This window comes from Thunnus albacares, chromosome 18, assembly GCF_914725855.1.
Source record: "Thunnus albacares chromosome 18, fThuAlb1.1, whole genome shotgun sequence".
NCBI lineage: Eukaryota > Metazoa > Chordata > Actinopteri > Scombriformes > Scombridae > Thunnus > Thunnus albacares.
Genome location: NC_058123.1, coordinates 30413878 through 30432131, shown reverse-complemented (window position 1 = coordinate 30432131; position 18254 = coordinate 30413878). Strand labels below are relative to the sequence as shown.

Here is an 18254-nt window from a genome sequence, read left to right as displayed (position 1 = left end):
CAGGGCAACTAAGCTGCCCAATTTTGTTAACTTCCTCAGCTTTCATTGATTTGGTCATTTTCCTTGATTTTTGTGCTTCTACTATGGTTGAGTAGGCTATGTAGTTAAATGGTTTCTTTATTCGGCTGTGTTAATTGCGTTTATTGTTGATATACGACCAGGAGTCTGCACAGGGTGTTTTACGTGTTTTTGAAAATTGACCAGATGCTCAATGCTGTTTCTGTGTCTGACTTCCTGCCCAGTTTGATCTGCTCTGTGCTGCTTGACGCGGCCTCTGTAAAAAATAGATGAGGCGCAGCGGAGCAGAGAGCCGCTTCTGTGACGCTTCTGAAACGCGCCGCAGTGCGCCTGGTAGAATCAGATGCATTGACTAGAGTGGCCGCAATCAGCTCCGGTGGCCGCGTCGGAGCCGGAACGCGGCACACACGCATCCAGTGGAATTTAGGGATAACACACTGGATGCGTGAACCTCAGCAGTGTGTGTGCGTCGCTGAACTGCTGCGTCTCTCACGCTTGCAGCGTCCACACTGGATGCGTGTCTGCTGCGGCGCTTCTGCCACTGGCAGCCCTATCTTTCTCGGTTTCCCTGTCTATTTCTGCTGAGAACCGCACGCGTCATGCAGAGAAAATAGGCCAGACCTCGAATATCTAGATGAAGCGACGCAACAGCCTTGCGGGAGACGTATGTGACTGTGGCAGCTCTAACCTGTTAACATGGGCACTGAAATGAAAAGCAAGAGGTTCCACGATGCATGTGCGCTGCTCACGCATCCAGTGTGTCCCAGGGGTTAAGAGGGCAACAGGAGCCCGTCCACTGCCCCCCACCACCGCTTCATGCAGACTGCCCTTTCTCCTCCTGCCCTACAGGTGTCACTGTTGAAGCCTTTTAATCAGAATTTCAATAATGCATTTTTTCCAAAGAAAAAAGAAAAAATATTTTATAAATGATACTGAAATTTGGTAATGGTTTATTTCAACCAGGTATTCTTTTTTATATTTTTATCTCCCTCTTGCCTCTCAAAAAATAGAGGAGGAGCAACGTCCTCTCCTTCTACCCTATTTAACCTCCTCTGTTTGACAATTGATAGCATGAACACAACAAACAAATATTTGTCAATGCACTCCAAGTGGATTCTAAAGTGAATGTGCAACAACACTTCAGATAAAGTCAGATTAATGTCTGACATGATTGGATTAGCAATTTATTTTTTATTCTAGGTCAGTTATTAGTAATTATTTATTGTAGCAAAGGTGGTTTTCGACTGGATTTGAACGTAAGAATTTTGAATTGAATTTTAATTTACAGTGTTGTTGCACAACCACTCTTGTCTAGCAAAAGGAGGACATGGTTACACTCTACACTCTGGTCATACATGCATTCACGTGATGACAGAGCAGAAGAGCAGACTATTTATTTTAGTTTCTATTTTTTGTAAGTAGAGAGACTCATTGGAATTGAAGTCTGTTTATTACGACCATTACGACCTAAAAATACCACAAATAATGAATATTTGGACTTTTGGCTTTTTTTATGAAAAAACGGAGACCGGAAGTGTTCCTTTCGTTGCTGGTGACGCAACAGGCGTGACGGAGGCCGGAGACCACATAGACGGGAAGGTTGAACGTCGGACTCGCTGCAGTTAAACAGGTTCGTGTTTTACTCATTTTCGTGTATTTCCTTACAAAGTGTCTTTCCACAAAGAGGTTATGAAATCAGGAGATCTTTAATGGGGGTGAAATAGGGAGGATGAAGGTGCTTCTTCCATCTATATAAACGGTGGTCAAGTGCGCCTGTGGTTCGATCTTGTCAAGCAAGTCTTACGACTCGGTGTTTCAAATGCTCAATGCATCCTATTTTAACCATGGTGGTAACTTAGAGTAATGAAAATACCGTGTTAAGACGTTGTTCATGATCCTGGCAGTGCAATTTTACTGGGCTTCCAGTTCAGCAGGGGGCAGGATGAACTCGGCCTGTTGTTGCAACAGTTTTTTTAAAATATTATATTCCACACAGTTTTTCAAATGAGACAATTGATATTAGCAACTGAATCACGCCTATTATGGGTCTTACACATACTGGGAGGGTTTTCTGCAGCCTGGTCAGTATTGCCCATTTTCCACTGGCTCACTATGACACGGTTTAGCCTCGCCATGGCGTTCATACTTAATAGGCATTCTACTGCAGCTCCTAGCCGCTCTCATCTGCAATGTGCTGGTAAACAATGCAATAATGCGATTTCACCGCGATAATGAGAGCAACCGAAATAATAAAAAAAAAACAGTTAAAAAAAGGGGTTTCATATATTTATATAAAGTATAAACTCTATAAATCAACCCAGACCCTTCCTATTTACTTTATGGTTAAAAAAACAAATTATTACTTTGTTATTTGATTTAGTTTGGGGTGTTTACAGCATTGACAATTACATTTAAATTCAACAGCAACAGCTCTTTCAGAAATAGGACTCATAATCCACAGAATAAACTGCCAACAGTTTTCTTTGGTTGAAGGTACTTCTTATGCAAAGTGTTGACAGTGATGTCTGTGGATTGCATAATTATATACTAGTCATTTGTTGGTCAGGATACCAACAATGATGTAAAATAAATGGCTATCACCTATGGCAGTCTTATATGGCGAGTTATATGGGCTTGTAAGCCTAAATCCTACCCACATGTGAAAATCAAATAAGACTTATTTTGGTTTCCTGATGGCAAAAAAAAAGGAAAAAAAGATTGGTAATCATTTCTCATCTTGACTACAACTTGTGTTCTCGTCTTCCCTTATACTTTCAGCAGGCAATGGTATTTAATCATCCTCCCCCCAAGTAAAAATATAATAATTAAGTTATTGTTATTCATATCACTGATAGCCAAACAAAGAAGGTCTGACTATTCTCCTGTGTCCTGTTTAAAAAATGAAATAAAATAAAAAATCAAAGAGGGGTTTGACTGCAGGTTTCCTCTGTGGGGATGGTTCTGACAGAGGTTCCGCTCTCTGTCAGGGCAGGAAATAACACTTTTTTTGTTTGTTTGTTTTTTGCCCCACATTAAAAAAACATAAGAAGATGCAAGACATGCCCACAGTTGTTTGAGAGAGACATACATAGCGGTGACAATGGAGACTGTGACTTGTTTGGTTTGCAGTAATTAAATAAGGCAATTCATATTTAGTTGGTTTAATTGTAGCTATATCGAAGAAATGTTGAAACGTAGTTTCATGTATTATTGTGAGTTGCGCTCTATGTGACTTAGGTTTCTGTAGTTGGTCTGTTTGTGTTCCTCAAGAGTTACTGTACTATATATTTGTAGGCCAAGTGCCAATAAAGCATTATGACTCTGTTTACTCTGACTCCGTCTTCTCTCACACACTCAGTATCTTACACGCAGAAAAAATTATGGGAAACCTGGCACCTGACACTGACCCTGTCACTGAAATGGTGAAATGATACAGTTAAGACTTACAAGGACCTGATGTATCAAACCCCCAAAGGGTTTTATACACAACACACTATTATCCCACAGAATAATAATAATGTCACAATGCTGTATTTAACATTGTTGTGTGCAGAGAACTCTTACGCCATCATAATAGTCCTACTTTACCATGCCAGCTCCCTTTAAAAAATGCTGCTTTTCTGTAGTATGAGCTGTGACTGCAATTTCCATTGCCAATAAATTCAGTGAATTTAGTTTCTTTAGCCTTTTCAGTACCTAACACAATAGTGCTTAATTATGATGCCCAATAAAGCTGCACTGCAGCAACTGTAGTGAGTTATGTAGGGTGCTATATGGAGTAAAAAGCTGATGTAAAAGTAATGGCTGAATACTCTCAACCCTTCAGTTGTCAGAATGACAGAAAATAGTATTAATTAAAGAAGACTTACTAATTGCATAACTGCACTACAAGGATTGGTACTGTAGTAGTTAAGGTGCATGTCTATCATCCTTTGATTTAATTTGTATGTTTAGTTGGTTCCAAACACTCAGAGCAGCATTAACTATTAGTGTATTTAGCTATATCTGCTGGAAGCAGTGTATGTAATTTGGTTAACTGCTGTATTGCCAACACTACTCCCAGACACAAGAGTGAGATGTGAGAGTAATGTTTTTTTTTCCTCTACTTTTCATCAGTCAGGATATGTCTGTAAAGATGGAAATGGAAATCAGTGGAATGTCAAGGGCACATGTCTCCATTCTACCTGCAGCTGACATCAAAGCCACATTGAAAGCAGAAGCAGAAAGACCTCGCTGTGCCAGCACCCCCTGTTCACCCATCAGAGGTACTGTTGCAGGATACCAGATTCTCCACATGGACTCAAACTATCTGGTAGGCTTCACTACTGGTGAGGAGCTGCTCAAACTGGCCCACAAATGGTCAGAAAGCACTCCAGAGAAGAGTTTGTTATCAGAGGCTGTGCCTAGCTCCATCCAGACCACTGTCCCAAAGTCTGTGGACTTGGGCATCCACCGGTCTTCACGGATCTCCAAAGCCAAAAGTCGCTACTACCAACCATACGACATTCCTTCTGCCAACGGGCGGAGACGGAGGCGTATGCCCAGCTCAAGTGACACCTTCCTCAGGTCCCTGGCCCATGGGGAGCCTGGGAGGGGTCTGCATGCTCCACTACCCCTCTGTCTACTTAAAGGGAAGAGGACCCAGTCCAAGTCTCTGGACTACCTTAATCTGGACAAAATAAGTATCAAAGAGTCATCAGACACTGAGGTGTTACAGTACCAACTGCAGCACCTCACCCTGCGAGGGGAGCGCATGTTCACCAGAAACAAGACATAAAAGTAAAGAAGATGGCATTATTCAGGCCTCTTTCACCCTCTTGGGGATGTGGGTGCTATTTCTAGCTCTGTTTCTTTGTACTCAGATTATAAGCAGTTCTATAACAAGACAGTCTGATAATCTTGTTACATCATTAACGGGGGTTATACCCTTCACTGTACACATAATGTTGAAGAAAATTCTTAAATTAGTCCTTACACTGTAATGAGGTTGTTGAGGTAAAAAAAAATGAATTATATAAACTTAGCAATAACTGGCAAAGCTATTTATTGACAGTGTTGTGTGTTTGTACTGGTCAGAGATGCACTGATGTATCAGCTTACAGTTGATACAAGCACATATCACATACTGTCGGCTTTCAAATGCAACATTGCTATTAGTCCAGTTTTACTGCCTTCTATGAGGAGTTGTGTTAGTGGGTATTTTGTGATTTTTTTTTTCACAGTATAGCACTGCATTCATATTAGCAAGATCATTTTATTAGGTTGATTATTTTTTTATTTATTGCTATTTTATTGTTGTAAATCAACATGGATGCATTTTAAACCACCTATTTACCATAAGATGGGCACATGTAAAAGATTTTTGTGACACTCCATTCAAAATCAGTAAAGATTTTTATCTGTGATAAATTTAATAAAGTCTATTTTAATGATAAATGCCATATATACACTAAAGAGGAAGTATTGGTCACTGTAATCATTCTCTCTGCCCATATTCCTTCTGTTTTTTAAATATAAGTAAGTATTTTGTCTTTACTCAATAGCTAGCAGTGGAGGGGTATCAGAAAGAGGAGGAGGGATGACATGCAACAGACCTGGACGGACTTGAACCACATACTTTGCGATTACATGGTCAGTGCCTTAGACCATTAGTCACAAAGATGTCCCCAAATGGCCCCTTCCTAATATGACTACCCTGGAAAAAAAGGTGGGGGAGAGAGTTTTTCCAATTGTCTAACTCAGACTTCTCATTTTAGCTTCAGCTGAATTATAGAATGTATTTTTACACAGAAAGAGCAGTGTGGATTTTTTCCTCCATCTCATACAGTTAGTCACACTAGGGGGATCATTTCATAGCCAGTATGGACAGGATGAATGATTACAGCAATCAGTGACGCAAAGTTCATATGGAATATGTGCATTGTTTTAAACTAGAATTGAAAAAAAAATACTAGTATCAAACAGTCACCCCCATAAGATTTTTTCATCTGTTTATTGCTGTCAAATATGTTTGGGAATATATTGGCTTTTGAAAATCATATTGGTGCATCTCTAGTTTTGTACATTGGTTATAGGGGCACAACAGTATGTAGATGTGTGTCTTTTGTATGAGTGTGTATGTTCCCCTTACAGCTGGAAATGGATGTGTTCAAATCCCTCTACTGCAGAAAATGTTTGTTTTCTGCACCTGATTGCACTGTTGTACATCTACTACAGATTATTTGTGGAAACATCAGTGCACCTTGATATTGTCACCACCATCAATAAGGAGTTAACATAAAACACTGAAGTACTGTATATAAGCAAGCCATGGGAACACTTAGATCTGTGAAAAAAATTGTACACCCCTTTAGTTTTTGCTCACTTTGTTCTGCTTTGAAAGGAAATTTTGATTTCTTTGTTTCAGAACTTCTAAAGGAGTAGAGAATTCCATTTATTTTATGAATGTGGAACATTTGGAGCCTCTGTATCAAATGGCATCTTTCCAATTATTCTGTTGAAATAAGTTTTTGTTTGTTATGAGACAGTCTCAGTAAAACCAGTGCTAACTAGAGTTACTTCAGCCTGATCATCTGAGTATTCCTGGGTCAGATCCAAAGGGGGCATTGATGTCTGCCACAGCACATCTGGAAGTCACCAGTCAGAAATGTTCAAATCCAACACATAGGGGCTTAAAATATATAATACAAATATTTATACATTTTCAGATAGGACCATTGTCTCTCCATTTTTTTTATTTAAAATGTATACACCTTTTGAAATTTTGGATTTGGTCTGAAAAACTTGAACCATTTGAATCAATGTGAAAAACATGAACGTGAGATGTAATGATTTTCAATACTGAAGTGAATATCATAATGTAGCAATGTTCCATCGTAGAATGCAGCCTACTTGCAATTTGAATGTGGACCTTGTGACAGCTGTCCTTTTTATGCTGTTGTGTTGAAAATTGCTGTAAAGACTACTGCTACTGATGATGTAAAGTTTCAACTGTTGCTGGACTTGGAATATTTAAGCATTCTACATATTAGAGCTTTATTGTATAACACCAATTTTAACAACTATTTGAAAAAATCATTAAAATAATTCATTTTTCAGACATTTTGAAACTTTGATTCAAAACTCAAAGGGTGTGCAAACTGTTTCACTGTATGCTGTATGTGAAGTCACCTCTTCTTCTATTGTTTTCTTAAGCCAAACAGAAAATGTACACTTGATGTTAACCAATGACTGTTACAGTACAAGATTAAAGCTTATTTCAAACATTTTTGTGTCTCTACCTTGGGGGAGAAAGATCATCATCACTGAATTAAGACCTTCTGAGTGGTTTTAGCTATAAGGTGATGATCACCAAACAAAAATATTTTTTAACGTTCTGATTATGAGGAAAGAATATGAAGCGTTAGACATTGAAAAAAAAGTTTCTCCAAGATGATGCAAAAATCCACAAAGGCAATAAAAGTCAAAGGCTCTGAAAACCTATTTTCTCAATCAGGGTCCTACACAAAGAGTACAATACAGTATGTGTGACAAATGCAGCATCCTACAGCATTTTAAAGCCTGAAGTATGTTACAGAAAGTTTACAGTTTAGATAGTGCAGATAGTTCCCTTGATTAATTTGACTATTAACGAAAAGCAAAGCAAAGAAAACAAAAAACATTTAAGTAGCAGACAAAAACTTGATGCAGAATTTATTTGGCTTACAGATTAATGGATTACTATTCGTTATACAGTGAGTAAAAGTATCAAAAGCATGAGAGTACATTTATACTCAGAAATACGTAGGAATATAGTGCATAATACAGAATATATTTAAAAGCTTAGAAATGCTAGTATTTCATAGTAACGGACTGAAAATTCTGCAAATACTTTTGGAAAATCCAAACACAGCATGTACGAGGCCCTTGGAAATTACGTGCAACAAGACCATCATGGGTATTGGTTAGAATGAATGAACATGCTGCAATAATCAATATCTTCAGTATTTTCATTGTTAGTCTCAGTCTCAGAATCATTTTAAGGAAAGAGTTTGGTTATAAGTAAAAATGTGCAGCATAGTTTTAGAAAAACTTCTTTTCGTACTCTTAGCAAACAGGACAACAAAGACGATCAGATTTAAAATGCCTAAAGTAAAACAAATTAAACAAAGAAATAAATACACATTTTTATATGTATTGCCATTTTATATATGTATTATGTATGTAGGGGACATATCATGCCCATTTCCAGGTCTATATTTTATTCTGGGGCTCTACTGGAATATCTTTGCATGATTTACAGTTCAAAAAACCCCTTATTCATCTTAAACTGGCACTTTATGCAGCCCCTCAGTTCAGCCTCTGTCTGAAACCAGCCATTTCAGCTCCTGTCTCTCTAGGGCCCCTCTCCCAATGAGCAATCCTCTTCTGATTGGTTAGCTTCCAGAAGCTGTTCCTCAGCAGACTTCCGCTGGCTCTGGAGGGTACATAAACAAATTGTAACAGGATTTCACTTCTTTTCATTCTTTACTCAAAATGTAAACTTCTCAAATCTATCATACATGTTTGAGATGAAATCCAATCCAAAATATGTGAGTACACAAACACACAAACAAACAAACAATCCATGGAACAACCTTAGCAACAAAGCCTACGGAACAGACAGCCGTTTGTGAACAATCTGACATTTTCTTCTTAAGAAAAAAATGTTTTTCCATATGTCTGTAATGAAAAGGTCAGTAACAAAATGCAATGTGTCATTAAATATTAATTTCATGTCTGTCAATAAATGTTGGCATTTATGTATATTGACATGAGAATTTTTACTGAGAGTTTTTTTACTGTGACACACATTTTCCACGCTGCATTCAAATCAAATCTCAACACAGAAAATAAAGTGAGGAGGTGTAGTGCATGCATTTTTGTCCAGCAGAGAGCAGCATAGACATACCAATACTAAGTCAAAAACAAAACACTGTCAGTGGTGTTCATGAGGAGGTGGAGGGGTGCTTTTTATTTGTAACAGTAAATCCATACATAAAAAGTAAATACATATAACAATTTGTTTTAATTTAGGCATCTTCCATATACAAGTAGCTGCATTTATTTCTAAACCTTATTTGGAAAGCCTTATGGCACAAACCAAATGTCCAAAACAATACATAATATAACCTTGTGACTGCTTAGATAAAGTGCTAGTAGATGTTGCTGAAAGAAATTGTAATGCAGAGGAGGAGGATAATTTCACAAAGAATATGGAAAAGAAGAAGATTCAGTGGTTATTATTTTTTTTATCATTATGTTATATGTATGCGACCATGTCTTCATGTATGCACAAGTGTACCACAAAAGGGAATTTTAAAAAGTACATTTAATACTGATATGACAAATTGATACAAAACGATAATCTGAAAATGCATGGTGAAATTGAAAAAACCTGAAATTGAAATGCTTGAGCTAAAAGTTCAAATGGAAGAGCTTAAATGAAAAATTGTACAAAGGGAAAAGTCATGGAGGAAAACTGAAAAGGGAAATAAGTGCAGAATATAAAAGTGTTTTTGTAAGTTTTTGGTCTCATCACTCATATTTGCGTTACCACTTTGCAGTTTACCATTTGACTTTTTGTGCTGTATGTAAATGATGACTCGTGGACTGAGGGCTCTGCTCACTGTGGCCTACAGTTATTCTCTATAGCAGAAGAATTTTCCTCAGTGAAATTATCCTCCATAAAAAAGTGCAGTAATCTACAAACAGAATGCTCATCCAATGCTCCACAGGATGAGTCAGACTCCTGACAGTAATCACAGAGTACAGTGTGTCTCACATCCTGGTCTCTTCTGGTGGTCCATTTATGTAGTCCTGAAGGGCCTGATGTAAAGGCAGCCACTTCTTTATTGAAGCTTTGATAGCTATGATCCATCTGTAAAAAAACATGACAACATCTGTGCTGAATGTCTTCAACAAATTCCTCACTCAATACCTCTGGGTTACACAGGAGCTTAATGGAACATGTAACATGACTAGGGCTAGTATTGTAAGAAAAATAAAATAAAATAAAATTCTAATACTAATGCTACTAATACTAAGGCTGATTCCCTAACCTTAGCCAACTGCTATGAGTGCCTAAACATAACCATAACAACATTAATCATGCTTTTGTTTCCAGTCAAACATGAAGATTTGGGGATTTTGCAAATGGGTTAATTGAAAATGTTTCCTCCTCTTGTTGGTAAAAACATGATTCAGGTGACATCATGTTACAAAACATATTTGATGGTACAAAGGACATTTTGGCTGTACTCAGGATGTGATACCAAGTCCAATTTTCAGGTACTTTCAGGTGATGCTGATAATGAATAGTCAAGCAAATGTGTTGGGTCACAAAAAAACAAACGTATCCTTCATCATGTATACGTGGGGATACCTGTGCCAGACTGAACTGAGCCTTGAGTAACCTTGACCATCCAAACATGCTGGCATGATGTGAGTGGTTTTCCACAGGACAACACAACAAAGTAAGAGTGTTGGGTTATCTTGTTGTGGTGTTGGAGGTGTGCTGGTTTGCACAAACCTCACTAATAGCCTGTGGAAATAGCTCTGCATTTAACATTATCTTACTTCATTATCCCCAAAATAATTAAAACCGACCCACTGACTAAATAGTGCCAGTTATGTCCATATCTTGTTGTGCAGACCAGGTTTCCTAGGACAGTAGCTTTTGGCAACTAGCAACTCTCTCTCCTTCACAATAAAAGCCACCCCAGTGAAAAACTCTATAGCTAGTAGATGCAGCTAGTAGATGTTTGCTTTGCATTAGCAGTACAGTAATTAAACTCAATAAGTCCAGCTCAACAGTGCAGATCTGCCCAGTTATTACCTGCTAATCATAACACATCCACAACACAGCTAAAGAGGGCTATGTTCAAATATACTGGGCCAAGAAAAAAAAAAAACGGTGTTACAGAGGATATCTCAAAATTAAGGTAAAGATAGATTATTAATATAAATTACATAAATAAATTAGAAACTTGTGATAGATTATGGAAAAATCAAGGACCACAACAAAGTACCGCTGTACTTGGTTGTGAATAAAATGGAAATGCAAAGAAAAACCAATACCTTACACCAAAGTCTCAAAAGTCCTTAAAATCTAAAATTCTACTGTACAAAGGTTCCTGTAAAGAAAATCAGACTCAGCTCCTCACCGTTTATTCTCATTAGGATTTTCAGCACAGAGGTAGAAAGTCTTGAACTCATCCGATGGAGGTTTCAGCTCAATGGTGGATTTCTTGAATCCAAAAGGTTGCTCTCGCACCATGTACCCATGAAGGTAGATCCCACCTGAAGATACAGATGATGTGTATTGATCAATTTACAACCTCTTTGTTCTGAGGTTTTATTTCACCAATCTCATCACTATAGAGGTTCAGTAAAGAATTAGCTGAGAGAAAAAAGTTGTCAAATATATAAAGAAAAGATTGATGCAGTGTAGGGTCACTCAGTAACACTATATGTTTTTACATTTAACATGGCAAATAAACAAAAAATCAAAATAGCAAAAATATTCACTGGAAAAAGCATCTTAAGTATTAACATCTATCCCAATGTGAATTAAGGACAGTCAGTCCCTTTATTAAGTTTTGCACCACGTAAGGATGGTGAAAACATGGAGATGCGAGCCCCACATTTGAGAAGAGACACTCATATCAGCAATACCTACTCTGACAAGTACATTACAGTCTGTGTCAGCGGACAGAGGAAAGATCAGCCCAGACTCATTGTCAGGGGCTCCGTAGCCTAAAATCCACAGAGACTGTGAAAAACCAAACATACAACCATACTAAGAACTTCAGTACAAAGTGAAGAAGTTGTGATATGTAGCACAACAATCTAGCGAAGCTCTGCAAACAGAGCTGCCTTCCGATGCATGTGCAGTGGCGTCTGCCTTACAAGAAATGCTCTCTGAGAGAGATGAAAACATAATCGCTGTTATTACTCTTTGGAGCTGTTTCTAAACAACTACCATAATCACACTCTTCAGGGGTGAAGGAACATGTCAACCAAAGCAGCCTTGTGGCTTGTTGTTTTTAAGAAAAATATAGAAAATCTCCAACCATATCCTTTTATCAAAGAGAGCCAACTGCTGGGAGACTTAAATAATAAGGTGTTCTGCTATTATAATGTTGCCATGTAGCTGTTACCACATGTGATGTTGCTTGTTGTAATTGGCTGAAGCTGTCTTTTCGCAGGTAAAAACAGGGAAAAATTGACTTGGATGTGAACAATATAATCACTGCATTTCAGCAGAGTGAAATTTAGCCTGCAAACTCTGCTATCATCAACCTTGTTTCCAGCAGCAGGCAGATGTCTTAGTGAAGCTCTGATAAACCCACTGTACCTGCCCAGCATAGACAAAGCTAGTGATGGAAGTGGAGCATTTAGCAGCTAAAGAGCCAGGTTGGCACCAGGTTAGCCAGGTTAGTGAAGATGAAACTAGAGCTAAAACATCATTCCAAATTTATCCTGCTGCCCCCAAGTGGCCAAAAAATCAATTAATGCAGCTTTAAAATATCATGTAATTAAATATGAATTAATAATATATAAAAATTATGAATATACTGTATGTTGATATGTTTTTTTCTGGAGCTTTATTGCCTCTTCATATCCCTTATACGTCTTTAAGGTGATGAGATGTGTGTGATGAGAGTGATGAAAAATTGAAAATTTGAAAAAACACATCCACTACAATAGACCAGTTATTCAGGAGACTATATGTAAACATATGCTAAATAGATAATTAAGGGAAGCTAGTTATATAAAAAAAAAAAGGTCCATTTTAGTTTAGAATCTGCACTCCCACAAAAATGCTACCATGTTGCATGTAAGCATTTGAAACAACATTCAGTATATCAATACCAAGTGCATGAGTAGCGCGGATGCCACTGTACATGTAGAGGCAACCATCCTTCAGAATGCAGTAGTGCTGCAACCACATGTCCTTGTCTCTGTCCATTTTATGAAGCAATCCAAGACAATCAGGGTTTTTCACAGCCAGTGGGGGCAAATTAGAGTTATGTCTGGTGACATCCACCCACACGTGGTTCTGAAACATGAGTTAATTGAGATTAGTGTTAGCTTGAGAGCTAAATATAACAGGCAATAAGCCAATGTGAGCAACAGCCTGACAGTCATTCTTATCCCCCTCTCTGATAAATGTTACAGTCATAACAACATGCTTTTTTAAATAATGCTATACCAAGGTCCATTTGATTTATGACAGTTAGATGTTACCTGTGTGATTGGATGAATAGCTTTCTCCATAGCCTCCAGCCACCTAAAATCACAACGATACAGCTTAAACATACATGTCCTGATGTGCACCCCAAAGTCCAAATATTTTTTAATGTTAATGATGTCTGAATCTCATCAAGAACAAAAGGGCAAAGGATTTCTCTATGAATACACCTTCAAGCTTTGTCACGTCTCTTTATTGGAAACACCAGGTTTTCCACTTCAGCCAAGCATAAAACTTTTTTGCAGTATTTATAGGTATGATTATGGATACAATGTTTGTATTTTTATTTGAAGTTTTTCCATTCAGCGTTTCTGCAAATTTACAATACACATGAAACAGGTACATGTCAACATACTTTCTTTTGGTTTAGAAAGTTGTTATTTGTACCATACCTTTTCATTTCCTGGTTGGAAGTAGCACAGAAGAAGTACACCCGATTACCAGACTGAGGGCGGCACCTCATCACAAATGGTTTTCCCAGCGAAATATCTGGTCCCACATCAGCCCCTTCCAGCTTTACTGCAGATAAAGCCTGCCTCTTGCCTTCATCCTGTAATGTACATGAAGTAATGTCAAACATACACTTCTTTAAATTTTGTGTACACTGTTGCTTTAAATGACTAGAATGATGATGACTGGTCCCTGCTCACCCGTTTGTGTCTGTAGTAGTAAAGGCAGCAGTCATGTGTGAGTACAAACCACCTCTTCCTCCAGCCTTTAATCAGACCAGACTGGGTACGCTTGTGAAGATAACCACGACAAGCTGGTCTTGGCGTATTAGGACCACGAGCAATGTCTGACCCAATGGTCAACGTTAGAACATCTGGACCTATGATATTAACATTATTTTAATAAAAATTCACATCAAGTATTTTGATTCTATACATAAACATTCAGGGTCAGATGTACTAAGGAACAGACGCATTCTACCCTAAACACATGAGCCATATTTACCAAGCTGATGCAGCAGTCTAGAGTCCTAGTCTGCAAGTCATGAGTGTGACTATCTGCAAGGTGCACCTCTCTCCTCATTGCATATGCATTTAGGGGAGGACCACACAAATATTAGGAGGCATCAAGTCAAGTCAAGTCAATTTTATTTATATAGCCCAAAATCACAACCGAATTTATCTCAGGGCACTGTTTATATAGAGCAGGTCTATTGCGTACTCTTCAATTTACAGGGACCCAACATTCCCCCATGAGCAAGGCAATAGCTGCAAGGAAAAACTCCTCTTTAGCGAGAAGAAACCTTGAACAAAAGGGGCGCAACCATCTGCCTTGACCGGTTGGTTTAAAAGAGAAAAAGGGAGGGGGAGAGGGAGAGAGAGAGAGAGAGCAAGAGAGACACAGAGATGCACAGCAACAACAATAATAATAATAATATGACTAATAATAATAGTAGTAGCAGTGGGCATCAACAGGACCACAGGGGCAGCAGGCGATCTACAACCCTGGATCCATAGCGAGATGAGAAAGGACAAAACTACAGGAAGGACGCCAAGTTAGTAACATGCTTTAATAGGACATGAAATCATACAGATGGAGAGGAGGAGAGAAGAGCTCAGTGCATCACGGAAAGTCCCCGCGCAGTCTTCAAAATCTTCAAATGGGCCAATAAATCTTCAGATTACTCATGACTCAACACAAAACTCAAAAATTTATAAGAAAGAGAGAGACTCAAAAATACACTGGAGGCTGGTAGACTTCAATGTGAATAAGTTTACTGTGCATAAAGAAATACAGAGCAAACCAAGGCCTTTATCCCAGGACAAAGAAAAACCTGATGCAAAATCATAAAACCTCATATTATATACTTTTCATAACCTCTCCTATTGTGGAGCTTAGTTTTTAGTCTCCACCTCATTTTTAATTATATTCAACTGACTGGGCATTATTTCTGAGTTCATAAGTGGCCTTGACACTTTGGTGATAATACAAGTGTGACTTATCTTAAAAATTACTGCCTCAGCATCTTCCACCTTTTTCTCACACTAAAAATGAACCTGGCAGCCTTTAATCATTTCACACAGAAAACCAAATTGCTATATCACAGATTAGCCTTCTTGCTAACTCCCTAGGAACTGTCTCTTATTGGCATAATGCTATCTCTGCACTCTCACTGGCATATTCGTTTGATCATGGAATGGCAGTTTTCCATCACACGTCAACAGAGTTTGATTATGAATTCCGTTGGATTTAAGGCCACACAATTTGCAATTCCCAGTTTTGTGGGGAGAATTCTCTACTTCCGACAAGTAGGCGTTAATTTGCAGTGGCCTATAAAAATTGTGTTTTTGTAGGGATGACTTCCCTAGCCAATGGCAGCAGTAATTACAGCTAGACACAGACATAGGCACAGGCCTCAATGGTGCAATGAAAGGATCTTTATAACCCAGATTACATTATTTTAACTGCCTAAACAAGAAATTGTTACAAGATATAGATAGACCAGTCACGGAACAATCACAGTCCTAGATGAAGTGAACAACGAGCTGGAACCTCCCATTTAAGCTTTTGGCGACTTGGCCACTGGATTATTTTAATCTGCAACTGCATATCTCGATCTACATTTAGACATGCGTTTCCAGTGGTACTGGATGCGCTCCTACAGCGTACTAGTGCATACATCAGGTTCCCCACAATCAAAGAAGATATCCAGCGCACACAGGATTTTTTTTTTGACATAACACATGAGTGGTATACTCATACCCCCTGCCCTCCATAAACACATCTACAGAAACATAGGGCACATATATTCAATGAATGTCAAAGTAATATGTGATGCAAAATAGAGGATCACTAACGTTCTGGCAAAGTACCCTGGGTCAGTTCATGACAGCTTCATCTTCAGCAGCATCTACGGTATTATCGGCAACAGATATGCCAGACAACAAGTGTTGTTTTGAAACACTAGATAGGATAGACCCTAGCAGCAGTTTGTATGTGTAGATAAATTCTTTGATGAGCACAGTGATTTTTTTATATGATCACAAAAGTTATTTATTACATTTGTGCAGTTTCAATAGACTCTCAAAAACACAAAAATAATTGAATGCAAAAAATATACATATGCAGTGTGTTACTCCTGCAAAATGGAGATGTTCACCCATAGTTTTAATGACATAGTCTTATTACTTTGGGATTGTATGGACTTGCCAGTCATGCTGATCCCCTCCACGCCTTCCACCTGCTCTCATATTAAGGTTTGCTGGACAACTTGCTCCACTGCTGTCAGCACTTCATTTTGACCTGGCCAGGAGTTTGTTTTGTGACTGCCACCGCACATATTGTATTGGCAGTTGTGGCACAGGTTTTATTTTTTTCATTTGAAATGGATTTGTGTCCCTGGAGAGTATGTTTGTATGCCATTAGCTGGTTGATCAACATGTCTATTTCAGTGTCAGTGAGTTTACACTTTCTTTTTCTCTCTGTATTGGTTGATGCTTAGGTTATACCCCTAAGCTGTGCATTGTTATGGCTGCCTCATGTGCTAATTGCGATTAGTGGGCTGTCCATTCCCTGATTGACTGAATGAGCAACAGCCGTAGTAAATTGGATCTCTCTCGTATTGTGACTGCAAACTGAGTGAAAACCACAGCGTGCATTTTCTTAGTACATCTGGCCCTCAATGTTCTAATTTGGCAAAATTGGAAAAAAAAACTCAGTTCATTCAAGACATGATCATATTGTCATATTGTTAATATTTTGCCTCAAATCACTGTTATGTGTTTCTAATCCTCCTAAACCTGACCAAGCATTCTGATAGTCTCAGCATGCTGAAACATTGGCTAGCTGAAACATGCATTTACTCTACATAAAATTACTTTGTGTATCAAGGCTACAAATGTGCAAGTGCCCCTATAATCATGCATTAACAGGTCTGAAAACAGCATACCTTGCCTAGCCAAATCAGCAGCCTCAGAATGAGGGATGCTGGTGACATCAGTTCCATTGACAGCCAGGACATAGTCTCCTACCATCAACCCAGCTTCCTCAGCTGCCCCATCTGAAACCACAGAAATAGAAAATTTAGCTTACAGAGCACATATATTTATATAAGCCACCGTTCACAAACAATGACCATCATCAGCTGAGATGGGAATAAATTGCTCATTGAATAAGAACAAGCAGTGACTGGCAGACAGTAATGATGGGGAAGGGTGATGGCAACAGTGTAGGAAGGCTTCGGAAAGGATCTACCATGGCTTCCGGGCTTTGCAGACCCCCCAAAACCTAACTTGTGGATACAGAGACAAGTGACCATTGCACAAGTCTTGCAAGTCAGAGCAGATGCATAGTTGGTAGGCTTGGGGTGGCTGGCAGGCCATAATGTGTGTGGCTTGGCTTGCAGTGGACCAGAGAGTGACCAGAGAATTAATTCAGTAACACTTTATAAAAAGGATACATTAATTAACGTTAGTTAATGCAGTAATAATCATTAACTAATAGTTAATTAAGTTAACTAATTTGTCTAGTAATTATTTACTAATAGTGTATTAATTAATTGTTTATAAAGATTAGTTAATGCAGTAATAAGCATTAACTGACAGTTAATTAATACAATAATAAGCATTAAGTAGCTGTTAACAAATGTGTCCTGTTAACATGTATTAAGGGTTTACATGTTTACATTAAGGTATTAATTAATACTAGTAAATGATTGAGAAAGATGTTAATTAACATGTATGTCATGAAGTTCACAGCTAAACCATTTCATTAAGAGAAAACTGTTTATTCTTATGAGTGTTTATTTAAGGGTGGTGATTGTCCACTTACTTGTCCATCCCTCAACTTATGACTTATTTTTTGTTAAGGTTGAGATCAGTGGACACACTATATGGTCTTCAAGTAGAGGTCCCTTCCTTGTTCCTTTATCTTCATGTAAACGTTTCTTAACTTATAGACTAACTATAGCCTAATTATTGTGCATGTTTTACTGTATAAGCATTACTTAATTATT

The 18254-nt window shown here is 38.2% G+C and overlaps 2 protein-coding genes across 2 annotated transcripts in view; one reads left to right on the top strand and one right to left on the bottom strand.

Annotated features, from left to right (window-relative positions):
- The first annotated feature begins 1553 nt into the window (after positions 1-1553).
- On the top strand, positions 1554-7285 carry macir (macrophage immunometabolism regulator). The gene is made up of 2 exons (XM_044334285.1): positions 1554-1648; positions 4135-7285. The coding sequence occupies exon 2, from the start codon at positions 4142-4144 to the stop codon at positions 4793-4795; it is 654 nt and encodes a 217-aa protein (XP_044190220.1). The 5' UTR covers positions 1554-1648; positions 4135-4141; the 3' UTR covers positions 4796-7285.
- A 401-nt stretch (positions 7286-7686) lies between these two features.
- The window catches only part of pdzph1 (PDZ and pleckstrin homology domains 1), a 32389-nt gene continuing 21821 nt past the window's right edge, over positions 7687-18254 (bottom strand). The window contains exons 7-14 of the mRNA XM_044332700.1: positions 17190-17300; positions 13942-14120; positions 13684-13841; positions 13288-13330; positions 12913-13099; positions 11202-11337; positions 9821-9916; positions 7687-8473 (exon numbers count right to left, since the gene is read on the bottom strand). Coding sequence (XP_044188635.1) covers positions 8347-8473; positions 9821-9916; positions 11202-11337; positions 12913-13099; positions 13288-13330; positions 13684-13841; positions 13942-14120; positions 17190-17300 — 1037 coding nt within the window. The 3' untranslated portion in view covers positions 7687-8346. The remainder of the gene's footprint in view (positions 8474-9820; positions 9917-11201; positions 11338-12912; positions 13100-13287; positions 13331-13683; positions 13842-13941; positions 14121-17189; positions 17301-18254) is intronic.

Excerpts from the sequence above, each read along its gene's own strand:
- macir (XM_044334285.1), top strand. The coding sequence starts at position 4,142 with ATGTCTGTAAAGATGGAAATGGAAATCAGTGGAATGTCAAGGGCACAT.